General features: G+C 41.3%; 1 protein-coding gene across 21 annotated transcripts in view; it reads left to right on the forward strand.

The window, feature by feature from the left end:
- Nucleotides 1–18,655, forward strand: part of ank3b (ankyrin 3b) — a 150,162-nt gene that overhangs the window by 37,385 nt on the left and 94,122 nt on the right. For all 21 annotated transcript variants that reach the window (XM_070545746.1, XM_070545752.1, XM_070545754.1 and 18 more), the window contains exons 3-5: nt 1,048–1,146; nt 7,958–8,056; nt 13,158–13,256. In XM_070545746.1, coding sequence (XP_070401847.1) covers nt 1,048–1,146; nt 7,958–8,056; nt 13,158–13,256 — 297 coding nt within the window. The remainder of the gene's footprint in view (nt 1–1,047; nt 1,147–7,957; nt 8,057–13,157; nt 13,257–18,655) is intronic.

Consider the following 18,655-nt stretch of genomic DNA (forward strand, 5'->3'; position numbering starts at 1 on the left):
CCTAGGCGAGTTTCCGTACGGATGCTGTATAGCACGCGCCCAATCTCCTTTTAACAAATGTGATCTGCAAATTCTGATCAACACCTTTCAGAGTGGATCAAACCAGCTGGCCGTCGCTGCTACTGTGGAGCCTGTAGAGACACTGAACGGAGCATTGCGTCACCCCTCCCTCCCTTCTCTCAGACTGACAGCATGCAGCAGCAAAAATTTAAACAAAAACGTCTGCTGAACTTTTCCCCTGTGACAAATGGTGTAAAGTTTTTCTCCTACAATGAAAAATACGACGCGGAGGAAGCTAATTATTTAATACGAGTTTTAACCCTCCCACTACACTAATGGGTGTGACCCAGCGAGGAAAGTTGACCATTTAGCAGAGTTGATGGTTTATACCTTGGGTCCATGTGGCAGGGGTGAGGAGTGAGCACCACCTCATCCCTGCCACATGGACCTCAAGGGATAAACCATCAATCCTGCTCAATGGTCATCTTTCCTCACGGGGTAGGGGGAGGGTTAAAGAAGAAACTCTGAGCGATGTGAGGTGAGTTTTTAAGGCCCGCTGCAGAAACAAAAACAGGGAGCATCAACAGTCAAACACAACACTTGTCTGTAGGAGCGTGACACTCATAGCTGCGCAAGTAACCTGTGAAATAATTAAAGACATCATGTTAGATCAGCAGCCTGCGATGACACCTGGTTCTTCTCATTATAGGAGCCGCTTTAGATATTAAATAAATAAATGTAATAATAATATACTGAAAATTAATCGAACACAGCCCTCGTACCGTTACCCCCCCCCCCCCCCCCCCCCCCCCCAGTAAATTAACTCCATTCTATTTCCCCTTTCAAGTCCAACAAAAATTATAAAACAGAATAAATCCAGTAGGGCAAACACTTTTCACAACACTGTAGATGTGAGTGTTCTGGTTATTTGTTTGTATTAATATCAAATTGACTCACAACAAACTCTTAATTAGCTACAATATTCCATAGAATGCACGAACAGCCTTATTTTTCTTCACTTGTCTCATGCTCTTGACTTTTTCCCAGAATGGTCTCAATGCTCTCCATCTGGCTTCGAAAGAGGGACATGTTGAGGTGGTGGCTGAGCTCATCAAGCATGGCGCCAATGTGGATGCAGCCACTAAGGTGTGTATGGCCCCAGTAGTCACATAAACACACAATCAGTCACACTCTGTGGGTTCATAGATTCCCATCCACAGTCTGCTGAATTTGCACCTTCCCAAAGTCACATTGCTTAAACAGCAGGTTGAGGAAATGAATGATGACATGATGAGGATGAGATCTGATCTAGTTACAGTCTGTCTTTGAGTGTGTGTGGTCGTATGTCACCACTTGAATGTTGCTGGAAATTGTTAGATGGTAAATTGCTCGCAGGATGTAATAATAATGTGATAAATTGCAGTGCATTAATCCAACATGAGGAAAATTAATTAAATCTTGCAAGTCAGCAGATGTTCTAGTCACATTAAGATGCCATGTGAGATAGAAGGATCACACAGCTGCAGAGGTTTAGATCTCACATTTTAACAATAAAGATATTTTATGTCCTAAAATGCAAAGAAATTTGTAATAAAATGCTAATTTGGCTGTAGGTATAGGGATACACACACTCACTCACTCTCTCTCTCTGTCTATATACACGTATGTATATGTGTATATATATATATATAAAGGAAGGAGAGCAGCAATGACTTCAACCAAAAGTTTCCTGTAGTTGCAGACCAGACCTGCACAACGGTCAGGAGTAATCAGAATTTAACTAAATACGTATGTTTCTGCTGCCCACCATTTTAAAAAAGTTTTTATCCCCATAGTTTTTTTAACACTGCAACAGGTGAATTAACCTAAAAGATGACGTTTTTTTAATTAAATTTGGGATAACATATTTAATAACTAAAATGTATTTTTCTAAAACTTTTGTGTTTGTAAAATGTAAGTTAAATGTTTTGGTTACGTACTGTTATTTTAATAAAAACGAATAAAGGTGCAATGCAGTATCGCCACAGGCTAAATTCTCCCAGAGTTACCACAAGGACCAATTTGGTTTGCCACCCCAAAAATGTATTTGGCCCCATCTGGCCACCCCTATCAAAAATTTCTGGAGGCGCCCCTGCCGCTCCAGAGGGTGCATTTTCCTCTGTTTAAGCCTTTGCACATTATGCTTTGGATCGTTGTTCTGTTGCATCACCCAGCTTCTGTTGAGTTTCAGCTGGTGGATAGATGGCTTTAAGTTATCCTGAAAAATGTCTTCATAAACTTGAGAATTTATTTTTCCTTTGATGATAGAAATCCGTCCTGGCCCTGGCGCAGCAAAGCAGCCCCAAAACATGCCCCCACCACCGTTTCTGTAAAAGTTGTACCTAAGCTTAAGTGTGTGAAAATCTCAGAAGAAATATTTGAATTTCATACTTTAAGGAGGAACTGCACACCATCAGAAAATGTCACCCCACACCTAGTCAAGATTTGAATGCTATGAGAGTGGCGTGGCCAAGTGTGGGGAGTTTCCATCCCGGGAGGGAGGGGCCGTGGGAGGAGACTGTACTGATGATGTAAAATTGTGCCACCCTCAGTCAATCACAAATTTAAAATGCAGTAGCCACAGTTCAACCCACAGGGGGCAGCACTAAAACATTTTTAGACCTAGATTCTAGGTTTAATCAAGTTTTTATAAACATTTTTAAAAAATGCACAGAAACAGAAAGGTCGCATTTGTAAAGCCCCAACTATACAGTTTGTAAGCAAAAAAACAAAAGTTATTTTGGGCTTTAGTTGCTCTTTAATGAATATGTGCATGTGAAATGGAGCCAAGTCGGGTTGGGTGTCCTTTCAGATTTTAACGGTCATCAAATTTTCTGAAAGATCCCAAGTCGAACTTAAAACCTAACCTGTTATTTTAGAAAAATGATGAAAGATATCACAAAGCTGAGCCACACTGTAACAACTGTTTGTCTTGTGGCTGCTTTAACCTTTAAATGAAGTATCTAGGTTAAAGCTTGTCTAAGTAGTTAAAGTTCAAATAGCTGAAAGGATTCTGTGAAAAAGTGAAAGATCTGAAGGATTTGCCGTGTATTTCAATAGGCCAAAAACTCATGGAAAAAGCTGAATATATAAAAAAATATTAAACGTATCAATACCAAAAGTTATATATATTATTTGTTTTTTTTTATTTATGTTTTTCCCCCGTGTCCTGTCTGGCTGCGAAACAAACAGAATTAATGTCTGAATGCTGGTGACAAGCCTTACAGATTTACCCCTTCTTTCCACCGGAGCCGTCTACAGCACGTTACTGCAGCAGCACATCATAGCTGCTGATAGGAACCGCTGTGGTCAACAGAACCTTTTCCACTGGAGCCGTCAGCAGCGTGAGTCGGCCGCGTCTCAGGAGCAGCATGTCGTGGCCCTTACGCACCGGTTCTATTTTCTACTCGCAACGCCTCTGAAACGGGTCAAGTTCAACATTTTTGGGGAAGGAAAGACAGGAAATCGGACGCGGAAATGGAGCGAAGCTCCCGAGATCTTCAGAATAAAGAAACGTACTGCCTTCCAGTTGCTTTACTTAAAAAAAAGTTACTAACTGTGTGGCCCCGTGAGAAGTTATCACCTAGCTAGCAGTCTCCTTTGTTTTTCAGGTCCGTATTGGCGATTATAAAACAGACAGAACATAAAACACAAACCTTTTGGAGCCATGTTGTAGTTTTCTCCTGCTTGTTGTTGTGTTTACTGACGAAGTCACGCGTGTGACTTCGTGCTCTGTCGGTGACAGCTGCTCCCCTGCTGCTTCGCGTCTCGTGGGGAGGGCCAAACAGCAGCTTACGCGAGCAAGACGTGCTGCTGCAGTAACGTGCTGCTGACGGCTCCTGTGGAAAGAAGGGGTTACTCTCCGGTGGAGCATCAAAGCCTCTGCTTTAAAGTCACGCCTGATACTTAAAACTTTATTGTTTTTTTTTTTAATGCTTTATGATTCCAACCAGATACAGAGACAGATGTGAAAGAGAAAGGAAGAAAGGGGCGGGGGGGGGGGGGGGGGGGGGGGGGGGGGGTTGGGACAAAAATAAACAATCAATGATGAACAAGAGTCTGCTTCTAGACCTGCAGAAAGAGAAAAACAAACAAAAAAATGGGGACACACAACAATACAACAGGAGCAAGCTATCACTGCGTCAACCTGATGAGGAAATATAAAATCAACATTGTTTTACTGAACAATCACATGATAATAAATCACAGTGCATTTAGTGCCAACCACAGCCTTAAGACATGTGTTGAATGTGCCCAAGTCCATACTTATGAGAGCACCATGTGAGCACCTGTGTGTGTACACGAGCTTGCATATGTAAGGTTCCTCTATAGGAGCGTCCAATAGAGAGTGTGAGGGGCCACTGATCTGCCCCCCAAAGATGTGTAGGAGATGGAGGGAGCTCCAAGCCCCAGAGATCCAGGAGCTGCCCCAGAGCACAGGGACCCCAGGGAGACTGTAACCCGAAAAGTCCCTGCCCCTTTCGAGAGGCGCAGAGGACTGCCCAGGGGGGTCACAACCAGTAGCCGGCAGAGTCCTGGGAGATATCAGCGGCAAGCTCACAGGCCCGCCCGCAGCCTCCCACCCCAAAACCAGCCGAGCCCAGAACCCAGCGACCCGGGACCCAGGGGCGACCACCCCCGCCGGGGACCCAGCAGAACCCAGGGACCCAGATCCCACCAGGCAGCCGCTGGGATTGATCAGGCAGACGCCAGAAATCTTAAACCCCTTGACCAGGGAGCCGCAAACACTCAGGCAGACCAAGGCACCACACTCCACACCAGGTGTGGCGGGGGGGGGGGGGGGGGGGGGGGGGTTAGGCGAAGATGTGTAATAGCTCAAGAAGTCCCAGGAGAGGGAAGGAGTCCAAGACCCCACCTGACATATACAGCCATACACAGACACAGTCACACACTCCCTCCCTCATGCTCACACATACACATACAACCTAAGACTTACAAAAATGAATGCTAGACACCCACTCAAGCTCCCCATACACACCCAACAGTAATTTAGAGAATGAGCTGAACGTTTTGATACAAAATTTGTTGAAATGACTGAAAAGAAGAAGTAGTCCAATAAACATATAGAATCTGAAACAGGATCACTAAAGTTTCAATGCTGTAAACAGCATTGAAAAAAAAGGGTAGTATCCGTACATGTCGGCATTAAGTGCTCAGATGTACTAGTGGATGTTGTAGTGTGTGGATGTTGTAGTGTTGGCTACAGTGGAGAAAAAGCTGTTCTTGAAAGGTGATGTTTTTAATGCTATTGCTCTGTATCGCCTCAGAGAAGGAAGCAGCTGAAAGATAGTAAATGCAGGATGGGATGCTTCAGTAGAAATCCTGCGAGCTCTGCGTAATGCCCTACTGCAGTGGTGTGTCCTAGAGCGATTGTAGCAGTGCGCTGATAATAACTTCCGCTCTATTTGGGTGGTATTAGTTTAGGCAGACTATGATTGTCTAATGTTGTGACTTAGATGAAGATCAGATCACATTATATATCCAGTTTGTGCAGAAATCCATATAACTCCTGCAGCTGTAAGTTTTAGTTCATCACCCGTAACAAGAACAGGATCTTAAGGCCCATCCTAATGTGTCTACATGTGAAGGTTTTGCACATACTGTATTAAACTCAACATGGAGAACATGATTTTATGGTAATAGTGTGTGAAACCTACAAACATTCCCATGTGAACCCCTTGGGGAAAACATGTAGACCACACATGAAACACATTTTGGTAGCAGGTACCATACCATACCATACCACCTTGGTTTATATAGCACTTTAAAAGCACAGCCATACGGCTGACCAAAGTGCTGAACAGCCACTCAATAATAGAGATAAAAAAACATAAAACAGTACTATAAAATACAGCCAACAATAAAAGACAAGCCGACAAAAACGTACCAATAAAACAAATGAAACCTTACAATGGACGATAAAATAAGAGTAGTAAAAGCCAAACTAACAGCTAACTGTTAAAAGCAAGGGGTAAAATAGTGTGTCTTTAGTCTAGACTTAAAATCTGACAAGGTGGATGCCAGTTGAACTGTGACTGGAAGTTCGTTTCACAGTTTAGGACCGGCAACAGAGAAAGCTCTTAGTCCACATGATTTGTAACACGCTTTCGGGACCTCGAGGAGCAACAGGCTGGAGGACCTGAGTGTGCGACCGGGAGTATAAATTGAAAGAAGATCAGATAAGTACATGGGGGTAAGACCATGGAGGGATTTGAAAACAAAAAGTAGCAGTTTATATTGGACCCTGAAAGTGATGGGCAACCAATGAAGGGATTTGAGAACTGGTGTTATATGCTGGCACCTGTCAGTACGTGTTAGGAATCTAGCAGCTGCGTTTTGAACGAGCTGAAGTCGGACAAGGGTTAACTTATTGACACCCAGCAAAACTGCATTTGAGTAGTCGAGCCTAGATGTGGTGAAGGCATGAACAACTGATTCCAAATTTTTTCTAGATAAAACAGCTCTTAATTTGGACAGATGGCGGAGTTGGAAAAAACTAGATTTTACAGTGGCATTGACCTGGGCGTCCATCCTTTTAGATGAATCCATCTTCACACCCAGGTTTGTCACAACGGTTTTTAGATTTCGCGAAACAGATGAAAGATCTGGGGTTTGGAATGAGCTAGATCTGACCGGATTAAACAGGATCAGTTCAGTCTTGGAATCATTGAGATGCAGAAAATCTGTGGCCAGCAAACATTTCACATCACGTAGGCAGTCTAGAAGAGGCTGGATGGATTGCTGGAGTTTCACCGACTTTTAAATCTGACAGTCGTCAGCATATAAGTGATACTGAACAGAGGTACCACATGCGTAAACATGTCAACCCATGTTCTGTACATGGGATCTCATGTTATGAAGAGCATATTCAAGATGGGATTTTTCTGTAAGTTTACAAATGATGTGTTTGCATTGTAGCTGAAGTCTGTGAATGTTTGTGGTCTCATTTACATTTGTTTTATGCAGAGGGTAAATGACAGCTAAAGTAATCTAAACCTACATTTTCTTCTACATCGTCAGTGTAAGAACAAATCAGTATTCACACATGTTGGCCTCCTGTTATGGTATCCAGTTGGTCTCAGCTGCATAGTGTGTGCGCCAACATGCTAACAGCTGCAGCCTGCTGCAATAGACACACCAACACCTCAACAGGTGCATCAATAGAACGATCATGTGTCTTTGGATGTTGATTTTGTATTGGTAAATACAATAAATAAATACTCAGCTCTGCTGGACTAGAACATTTATTCCATGTGTATTGTAAAGTGCAGTGCCACTAATGGGACACCGTAATAAAACAAGATAATTTGCTTAAGACAGTATGTGCTGCACATAAGAAACTATGGAGCAGCCAAGGAGACTCTGGGGAATAAAAAGTGTGTCAAAGTTGTATCAGAATGGAATAGTGCCAGCAGTCTTACTGTTTTACTATTATTCCCAATTTAGCTACTCCTGATTTTCATGTTATTTTCATTATGACAGAGAAGGCATGGTATTTTTTTACTTATCTTAATATTAAAGTAATAGTAGTAGAAGGTAATATTTGATATTTTTCCCTTCAAACATTCCCAAATGTTTTAATATTTTAGCATAGTTTTTTTAATCGTCACTACCTTTAGCGAATACTTTGATAGAGACAAAAATATATTGTAACAAGTGGCTGACCTGCCAGTTTGAGGCTGAAAATAAACTATTTGAATAACATCAAATTTGAGTTCAACTTTGAAAACATTGACATAAACACCTCTGTTTTTACTCAAGCATCTTTTTTACAACTGGTAGCAAACCCTAGAGAGCTAAAATCTTTGTCACAGACAAACTATTTCACAACAGCAGATTTAATGAAAAGATATTTTAAAATATATAAAGTTCCTTTTATTTTTTTGTCATCAAACAGAAAGGAAACACTGCCCTCCACATCGCCTCCCTCGCCGGGCAGACAGATGTGGTGAAAGAGCTTGTCACAAACGGTGCAAACGTCAACGCACAATCTCAGGTAGGACACACACACACACACACACACACACTTGTATTTAAATGTTTTTGTGGACCCCATTGACTTCCAGTACTAAGTATAAGGGTGCTTAGCATTGTGTGGACCAACAAAATGTCCCCACAATGTGGACATGTCCACATGTTACAGGTTAAAGTAAACATGTTTCAACTTGAACATATAGACACACACACACACATTTTGCACAAATGTTGTACATTAATCTGCATGGATGCACAGATTGTGTGTGTGTGTGTGTGTGTGTGTGTGTGTGTGTGTGTGTGTGTGTGTGTGTGTGTGTGTGTGTGTGTGTGTGTGCGTGTGCGTTTAACTTTCAACCTGAAGTGAGTGGACATTTCCATATTGTGGGACATTTTGCTGGTCCACACAATGACAAAATACCCTAAAACATACAGGGAGTGCAGAATTATTAGGCAAGTTGTATTTTTGAGGAATAATTTTATTATTGAACAACAACCATCTTCTCAATGAACCCAAAAAGCTCATTAATATCAAAGCTGAATGTTTTTGGAAGTAGTTTTTAGTTTGTTTTTAGTTTTAGCTATTTTAGGGGATATCTGTGTGTGCAGGTGACTATTACTGTGTATAATTATTTGGCAACTTAACAAAGAACAAATATATACCCATTTCAATTATTTATTTTTACCAGTGAAACCAATATAACATCTCCACATTCCCAAGTATACATTTCTGACATTCAAAAACAATACAAAAACAAATCAGCGACCAATATAGCCACCTTTCTTTGCAAGGACACTCAAAAGCCTGCCATCCATGGATTCTGTCAGTGTTTTGATCTGTTCACCATCAACATTGCGTGCAGCAGCAACCACAGCCTCCCAGACACTGTTCAGAGAGGTGTACCGTTTTCCCTCCTTGTAAATCTCACATTTGATGATGGACCACAGGTTCTCAATGGGGTTCAGATCAGGTGAACAAGGTGGCCATGTCATTAGTTTTTCTTCTTTTATACCCCTTCTTGCCAGCCACGCTGTGGAGTACTTGGACGCATGTGATGGAGCATTGTCCTGCATGAAAATCATGTTTTTCTTGAAGGATGCAGACTTCTTCCTGTACCACTGCTTGAAGAAGGTGTCTTCCAGAAACTGGCAGTAGGACTGGGAGTTGAGCTTGACTCCATCCTCAACCCGAAAAGGCTCCACAAGCTCATCTTTGATGATACCAGCCCAAACTAGTACTCCACCTCCACCTTGCTGGCATCTGAGTCAGACTGGAGCTCTCTGCCCTTTACCAATCCAGCCACGGGCCCATCCATCTGGCCCATCAAGACTCACTCTCATTTCATCAGTCCATAAAACCTTAGAAAAATCAGTCTTGAGATTTCTTGGCCCAGTCTTGACGTTTCAGCTTGTGTGTCTTGTTCAGTGGTGGTCGTCTTTCAGCCTTTCTTACCTTGGCCATGTCTCTGAGTATTGCACACCTTGTGCTTTTGGGCACTCCAGTGATGTTGCAGCTCTGAAATATGGCCAAACTGGTGGCAAGTGGCATCTTGGCAGCTGCACGCTTGACTTTTCTCAGTTCATGGGCAGTTATTTTGCGTCTTGGTTTGTCCACACGCTTCTTGCGGCCCTGTTGACTATTTTGAATGAAACGCTTGATTGTTCGATGATCACGCTTCAGAAGCTTTGCAATTTTAAGACTGCTGCATCCCTCTGCAAGATATCTCACTATTTTTGACCTTTCTGAGCCTGTCAAGTCCTTCTTTTGACCCATTTTGCCAAAGTAAAGGAAGTTGCCTAATAAGTATGCACACCTGATATAGGGTGTTGATGTCATTAGACCACACCCCTTCTCATTACAGAGATGCACATCACCTAGTATGCTTAATTGGTAGTAGGCTTTCGAGTCTATACAGCTTGGAGTAAGACAACATGCATGAAGAGGATGATGTGGACAAAATACTCATTTGCCTAATAATTCTGCACTCCCTTTAGTTTAGAGGTATTGTATTAATGAACTTGGTTTAGATTAGGATTAGGAATAGATCAGCATTGGTTAGGGTTAGGGTATAGGTTAGGCTTCCTGTTTCAAACCATCCCTGATTTCACAGCTAGCTTTTAAGTGACTTGTGCTTTAGTAGTGATAAAACTGAAGTGGTGCACATTCAGATCAGGAAAATTGTATTCACTTCAAATGTCTTATAAAGAGAAATAAGTACTTGGTACAAACACTTTATCAGATTAATGTAAAATCAAAGATACTCAGACTTGGTTTAATGCACTTATTGACTCTCTGGACTGCCTGCAATGATCTAATGCAAGCAGATATATTGAATGGATCACCTGATTCATCACCTGATCTGCCTTTAAAATCAGTATGACTAACATCTGTTGTGTTTTAGTGCAGTAGCATGTAGGACAGGAAGCAATGTGATTGGCTGTGAGAAATTTTAATAAACCTCTTTTTTCCCCTTTGAATTAAAAAAAGGCTTGATTTTATGGTTAGATTCAAGCCAATTCAATAAGGTGTTATGTAAATGTACTTTCTTCAGCATACAGATCATTTGAAAATGACAGGTTGACATCCTTTCTTTTCTATTTTAAGATTACATTTCAGATTGATTATCACAGTTCATTTTATGTTAAAAAATAAAAATAAAAACTAAAACGTGTGAAACAAAAAAGTCTGGACTTCCATCCAAAGGATCACATGGAAGGTGGTCTCCAAGTGATTAAATCTACAAGAGTTGAATGGAAAAGTCACAATAAAGGAAATGAAGGCAAAATTCAAAAACTAGTCAACGGTATATTTCATAGGGTTAAATCTAAACAAAGATGGAAGACAATGTCAAGGGTTGTTTTCTATAGTTTATAATTCTGAGTGAAAATGTAACATTTTAAGAAAAAATCAGTTTTGATTCTCGGCACAATTATTCAAGCCAGTTTTAGTCAAACAGCATCCAGCTAATAAGCAATTTCTAGAGCCATCATAATTAAAGGTCACCTTCATTGGAAATAAAATTATTTATGATTATTTCTGATTTTTATCGGTCAAAGAGTTTTTCATGCAGGCTGAAGATGAAAATAGCCTCCTGCACCTATCTCCTGCATTAGCTTCTGATAGAAAATAGATGGTAAAACTCTAGAATGTGAAAATCCTCACAGATCTATGTCACACTGTCACGTGACTCATCCATCTTGACTCACGGCGGGGAAGGCTGTTGTTGGTTTAGCGTCCAGGAAACAGCAGAGTGTGTCTCAGCTAGCAGAGGCTAACCGTTAGTATTAGCAACTCCACCACATGGCAGAACTCCTCAAGGTCAAGGTCAAGGTAACTTTATTAGTACCCAAAGGTAAATTTGATTTGCCATGTGACATGAGAATTAGCGCCCAGTTACACACACACTCACAAAATATACACACATCCATAAAAATACAAAAAGTATAAAAACAATACATGAATAAATAGAGATAAAATCAAGTAAGGTAGCCACGCCAGACTCATTTCTTATTGAGAATTGTTACTGCCTCAGGAATAAAGCTCCTTTTATACCTCTTGGTCCTGCACTTAGGCACAATAAATCTCCGTCCTGATGGCAGGAGGGCAAACTGGGCATGCAGTGGGTGGCCCGTGTCCCTAACAATAGCGTTGGCAATTCAGTCTACCTGCCCACTGTACAGTTGTGCCACACTTTTCACTTGTTTTCCAAGCAGGCGACCCAACCACTTTACTATCCTGTTCAGTGTTTCCTTTTGTTTAAGATTTGCCTGTCCAAACCATGAGGCTAAGGAAAAGGATAAAACACTTTCAATAAAAGAACAATAAAACATGGACATTATAGTCCTGTCCACATGGAATGAGGCCAGTTTTCTAAGGCAGTACAAACGCTGCTGGCCTTTCTTACCCACAGCATCACAGTTTTCCTCAAAATTCAGTTCCCTATCCATAATTGTCCCCAGATATTTATATGATTTCACCTGCTCAATAGTTTGACCTTTAATTATGGAAAGATCATGCTGTTGTTGAGGCTTCCTTCTAAAATCAAAGATCATATCTTTTGTTTTAATTACATTAAGTTGTAGATATGATTCATCACACCAAGAGATAAAATCATCAAGAACAGGTCCATGGCTGTATTCCCCTTCTCTCAGGAGACTGACAACTACAGAATCATCAGCATATTTAATAATTGTCCTTCTCTCATGTTTGCTTTGGCACATGTTGGTGTATAAAATATACAACAACAGGGAAAAAACACAGCCCTGAGGAGATCCGGTAGACACAGTTCTCGTATCCGACAGGGTACTATTCACTCTGACCTTTTGTGTTCTGTTGATCATAAAAATCTAGTTTCCACCCAAGCATGCTTTTACTCAGGTGAAACTGTTCCTCTAGCCTATCAACCAAAACATGAGGCTGGATTGTATTGAAAGCGGACGAAAAGTCCACAAAGAGGAGTCGAGCATGAGTTCCTATAGGTCCAGATGATGAAAAAGCATATCTACCAGAGTGACCATTGCATCCTTATGTTAGGCTCCAGACTCCTCCGTGTTTGTGGAGATAAAACAGCAATGTTGCAAGTCAGAGGTAGAGTCATATTGCTGTTAGAAAAACAGAAGAGAGATGTCCAAATATCAGGATATAAGACTCCAAATCCTGCCGTCTGATGATGCTTTCTCCTCTAGCTGACTTCTACGTCCTCAAACAGGCGCACCAGAGCATTATTTTGCTAGAGAACAACTTACAAGGCATTCATTCCTTCTAGAGACCACTGCAGATGTATTGTAAATATGAGTGAAGTTGACTCTTAAGGCTCCAAAATGAGCCAATCACAAATCTGGAAATGTTTTTTTTAGACTCGGTTCATAAATTTGTTAAAAATGGGTGGAGATATTTTGAAAGCTGCATGCTCAGGGTTTATGAGTTAGCTGAGATTAGAGTACAACCCTTTTTTATTTTGCCCACCGATACACAGTATATTCTACGTTAAATGACTCTATTTTCCTTGCAGTTTATTTGATGTTCAGGTGTGTAGAATAAAGCAGAAATGTGATGTTTATTTCAAGAAGGTTTACATCAGAGTTCTCTAAAACACATCTTCTTGTTATTCTCTTTTTTCTAGAATGGCTTCACCCCGCTGTACATGGCGGCGCAGGAGAACCACTTGGACGTGGTGCAGTTTTTACTCGATAATGGCTCCAGTCAGAGCATCGCCACTGAGGTACAAACACGCACGAGCAGACAAATGGTTCCGTTTCTGTAATATGTGTTTGTACTTCCAACCTCATTACATTTCCTAACAGCTGCTTGTTGTGTCAGCTCTCTGTGATTATGCAGAAACATTATGGCCAAGAGTGCCTCTGTCTCACATAGCAGCCTGTCACCATTAAGGGTTAAAACTGTAATTATTTTCTTCAGATTAGTCTGTTTCTGGGAGAGAGTGAAGGAGATAGTCAGCTCTGGATGGTGTGTTCATTCAGAGTGACCTTGGCTCTGCAGCTGCCAACAGGGAGGGACCTGTGACGTCATATGAGTCTGGTGTGTGTGTGTGTGTGTGTGTGTGTCATCTGCAGCACGACAGATGGAAAACTGCCAACTTTACATGCTCAAAATACACGAAACACACTTTTATTATGGCTATACCTATTGGTTCATGTTTATTTTACACACCATTCTTGATTTAGCAGGTGTTGGTGATGAATTAGAGACACTACATAGCTAGAAATGCACAACATTTCCCTGGAAATGTCACAGAATTGGTGGGCTATGTTTTATTTAAGATCAGGTCACATGGGGCTTATGATGTCACAAGAAAAAAATCACAACATTTGCAAATAAATATTCATTTCAAATTGGCCAGTCTCTTCAATATGTGTGTTTGTTTGCAAATTTAAACACTGATCCCTTCCAATGTTGTAAAATACTGTTTGCAATTTGTCAACAAAAGTTGCAACTCAGTGAGATACTGTTGTCACGGTAACCGGTGTAGCGGTAAACCCCGGTAAAAAAGTTGACAATAATAATAACCATCTTGTTTTAAAAATATATATATTATCTCGGTGGATTACCATGGCTGTGGTGTAGGTGCGGTGACCCTTACCAGCCACCGTATCATCTGCTGAAGTTGTCGGCGGCACATGCCCGCTTTGTTGTTTACAACCAAAACTTTCTTGAAGCTAAAGCTGAAATAATGGTCAAAGGAGGAGACGGCAGCGTTCAGGACATTTTTTATCCCTCAAAGAAGACAAAGTGGGAAGTATGGGCATCTTTTGGATATTTGAAGAATGTCGAGGGACAGTTGATAGAAGACGGCTATCCTGTTTGCAGCACGTGCAGAAAAAGTGTCTGTGAAAGGCAGCAACGCTTCAAATCTCATGACACATCTGCGTGACCATCACCCACAACTCTACAGTCAACGCAAGGCAAGCTAACATTAGTGTTTTAGCTAAAATGCGTGATCCGAGGATTTGGGTTGAGGGAGAATGCAACGAGCCGCCACATAAAGCAGCCGCAGCGCCGCTACCTGCATATAAATCGTGTCGCGGACACCCCCATGTTGAAATGATGCTATGCATTACGGGGCTCCCAGAGGCAGATAAGAGTTGGTCTCTCTCCGAGAATAATTATAAATTTATGACATTTTCCCAAATCTGCAAAGCTCACTGGAAGGACACAAACCGAGGACAATATTTTCCTGATATAGGGTTTATTACTCAAGTAAGGGTAAAAAAAGTATCTGATTAGAAGGCTACTTGAGTACTGAGTGTCATCTGATCTAATATTTTTAAATGATGAAATAAGAAGTTATGGGCAAATATTGGTATTGTAAAGACTAAAGGGGAAAAATGTAAACAAATAAACAACATAATTACAAAATAACACATTTTAGACACAACTGAGAACAATATTTCCTGACATACAGGGTTTATTTAATTGTGTGAAAATGTAGCACGTTTAAAAAAAATACAGCGATAATACCGAAAACCGTGATAATTTTGGTCACAATAACCGTGAGGTTAAATTTTCACACCGTGACAACCCTGTAGCTTACCCATCGTCTTTAATCTAACATTTATTTTACTTTTGTGAGGTATATACATTTAAATCCTGATACTTATGTTTGAATAAAATGCTTTAATTTTTCTATTAAAGGACAAATATGCCACATTTTCAAAACACAAGCATTCATAGATGAAGAATTAAAGGGGAAAGTAGCAAATATTTAAAACACGCTTTGATTGGAAGTAAGAAGGAAAAAGCTTTTATTTTGAAAGAAATTGTCATAATTTCTCTCATAGATGAGCTTACAGTCTTTCTAAAGCATTTTTTGAAAGTGGAGTGAATTCTTGACCCCCTGAAGAACTATTTTCAGAGTTGAGTTGATATGCATTTGGTGCTCTTCAGTGTTTGTGATGCAAGAACAGAACAAAGGAGCTCCCAGACACTTCACAGGAGCTTTAATATAAAAATAACACACAGTTTGCTTCAGTCTTTCCAATAGAACTTTAGCTTTTTTTTTAAATGTATAATGGAGCTTTTATTTCGTTTTGTGGCTACCTTTTGCTCATAAAATAATTGCTGTCACAATTCGTTTGAATCTGTTGTTGTACTCTGCTCTTTGGTTTCCCATTTGGATTTGCTTGTGTCCCTGTTTGGAAACCTGTGTTGTGTTTTTAGAGCCTTGTCCTTGACATTTTCAAACAGCTGCATCTCACCTCATGCCTTCCCTCCTTTTTCTTTCCATCATTCCCTTTTTTGTCTGCATCTGTCTCCTCGTCTGCCTGTTTTCCACCACAGTTCTCCGTTCTCCTTCTTTCACCTTCCCTGCAGTTCCCACCTCTGGGACATAAATTGAATAATTCATGTAGGGAAACATATATCCATGCTGGAAGCATCTCTATGTCTTTAATAATTCAGGTATCACCAGTTTTACAGGGCTTAGTGCAGAAACAATCTAAAGCGTTTTTTTTGTATTGCATTTCATTTGTTCATTACATGTATTTGATCTAATTTAGCTGACTAACTGCTCATCTTGACTTGAGGATGAACATGGAATCATCTTGTTAAAGCTGTATGGTTGCAGTCCAGTAGGAGAAAATGTGCTGCATCACTGCAAGTTTGTAAGGATTAAAAAGTGTTCTGTTGTTCAGTTGTTTGTTTCTTGTTGTATTTTTAGGGCGTCAAGCTGCCTTCATGTTTTTTTTATGAATTCTTAATGAAGCAGATGAAACAGGAGAGCTTTTATCCAGGGTGTCTCTCCTCGTTTCTGATCTTTAAAAGGAGAAACGTATGCATCTGAATAAGTTTGTGTTCATTTGGGCGTGACCCTGTGTGTGTGCGTGTGTGCGTGTGTGTGGAGGTGACATTATGTGCAACCCAAGAGCTCCTAGAAGTCCTTTCTGTGCGGGGGGGGGGGGGGTTGAGTTAGTGTTATCCAGATGGTTGTTGCACAGCTGTGCATGCAAACGTGTGTTGTTTTCTTTTCCATGCCAAGGATTCAGGCTGCTGTTGCCTTTTCATTTATCAAACTGCCGCAGAGAATCGTCATGCATCGATGTACGTGTCTGTGTCTTGCGTAATGCCCATCAGCAGCTAAATTTCTTTTTGATTGGACCTAGAGTCACACACTAAACTACCGTTAAACCATACAATACCAACTTTATTTATAAAGCACATTTAAAAAACGGCATGGCAGCCGACCAAAGTGCTATACAGAATAAAAAGTAAAAACACAATATAAAACAATACACGGTCAACAATAAAATGCACAACAAGGCAGATAAGCACGGTCAATAAAAGACACATGGTAAAATCATAAAAGTCAGGGATTTAAAAATGCCTGGTCGTAAAAGTGAGCCTTAAGTAACAACTTGAACCGGAGGAGTTCATTTGTGTTGTGTGTTCTCTAAAGAAGGAGCATCTGTAAATAATGTGGTGGTGTTTAAAAAATCACTCTGCAGTTCTTAATATGAGAACAGAATACCAACATATTCTGGAGGCACCGCCCTTTTGCTGACCCTCAGCTACTTAACTTGCAGACAGCAAAGGCATGTGTCTGATTGATAAGATGGGCCATTACTCAGCAAGGCAACAGCTGTAGATAAAGAGAGCGAGAGAGAGAGAGAGAGAGAGAGAGAGAGAGAGAGAGAGAGCAGTTTGTCACTTTAAAGGGTTGTGATTTTCTTTGGTATTGCATCTGTTTCATCCAGACAGAAAAGTTTCAAATCCAATCAGGAGTGAACCAGGGGATGTCTCTGTGCAGCACCAATGCAGAAAAATTGAGCGCTTGTGGAAGAAACCCTGTCTCCACGTCGATCTGCTGCACCTAAAGGATCTTCTGACATCTTTTAACTCTGCAGTCAGAGACGCTAGGGTTTCCTGTTTTTCCAACCTGGTGTCCCAGAGCAAAGGGAACCCTAAGGTGCTGTTTAACACCATCAGCAGCATCGTCTCTCCTGCCTCTCCTACAGCCTCCATCCACTCTGTTACAGACTGAGAACTTTCTGTCTTTCTTTGTGGACAAAGTCAATAAGGTCAGGTCTAGCATCTCTCCTTCAGCCTTATCGCTGCCTCTCCTGACTCCAACCAGGCCCATCATCCTAGATAGCTTTGCTCCTGTTTCTTTGCCTGAGTTAACCAAACTAGTTAACTCTATGAAGACCTCTGCATGCCCCCTCGACATCTTACCCTCATCTTTGTTTAAAAGTGCTTTTCTGTCCATCGGTCCCAGCGTGCTCTCCATTATTAATGCTTCTCTGGTTTCTGGCCAGGTCCCTGCTTACTTTAAGAATGCTGTAATCCACCCGCTTCTTAAAAAATCGAGTCTTGACCTCTCTCTCCATAGCAGCTTCAGACCCATCTCTAAACTTCTGTTCATCTCCAAGATCTTGGAAAAGGTTGTGGCTAAACAACTCACAGCTGCTCTTGATGAACATAACATCTATGATAGCTTCCAGTCAGGTTTTCGTAGAGCTCATTCTACTGAAACAGCTCTTCTTAGGATCTCTAATGACCTTCTGACTCACAGTGATGCAGGGGACTGTTCTGTTCTGGTCCTGCTGGACCTGACTGCAGCCTTTGACACTGTTGACCATCACCTGCTACTGGAGAGACTGATAGACTGGGTAGGCCTATCAGGAACTGCTCTGGAGTGGTTCTCCTCTTATCTTTCTGAGCGCTCCTTTTCTGTGGCCATCTCCAAGTTTAGGTCCTCCACCACCTCCCTTACCCATGGTGTCCCACAAGGTTCTGTGCTGGGGCCTCTGCTCTACCTCCTCTATTTGCTTCCTCTTCAGCACATCCTGAGCTCCTTCAAAGGAATCTCCTACCATCTTTATGCAGATGACATCCAACTGTACATCTCCTTTAAGCCCCATGAGATGTCTAAGCTGCAGCTGTTACACACCTGCTTAGACTCTATTAAAACTTGGATGGCTGGGAGCTTTCTTCAGCTGAATGAAGATGAGACTGAGATCCTCATCTGTGCCCCAGACAAGCTGGTTCCCAAAGTCAGAGACTCTCTTGGTCAGCTTGCTTCTCACACCAAACCCTCTGTCTGGAATCTTGGCGTGACCTTTGACCCAGCTCTCACCCTGGATTCTCATGTCAGTTCTCTTGTTC

This window comes from Nothobranchius furzeri, chromosome 16, assembly GCF_043380555.1.
Source record: "Nothobranchius furzeri strain GRZ-AD chromosome 16, NfurGRZ-RIMD1, whole genome shotgun sequence".
In the NCBI taxonomy this organism is placed as follows: domain Eukaryota; kingdom Metazoa; phylum Chordata; class Actinopteri; order Cyprinodontiformes; family Nothobranchiidae; genus Nothobranchius; species Nothobranchius furzeri.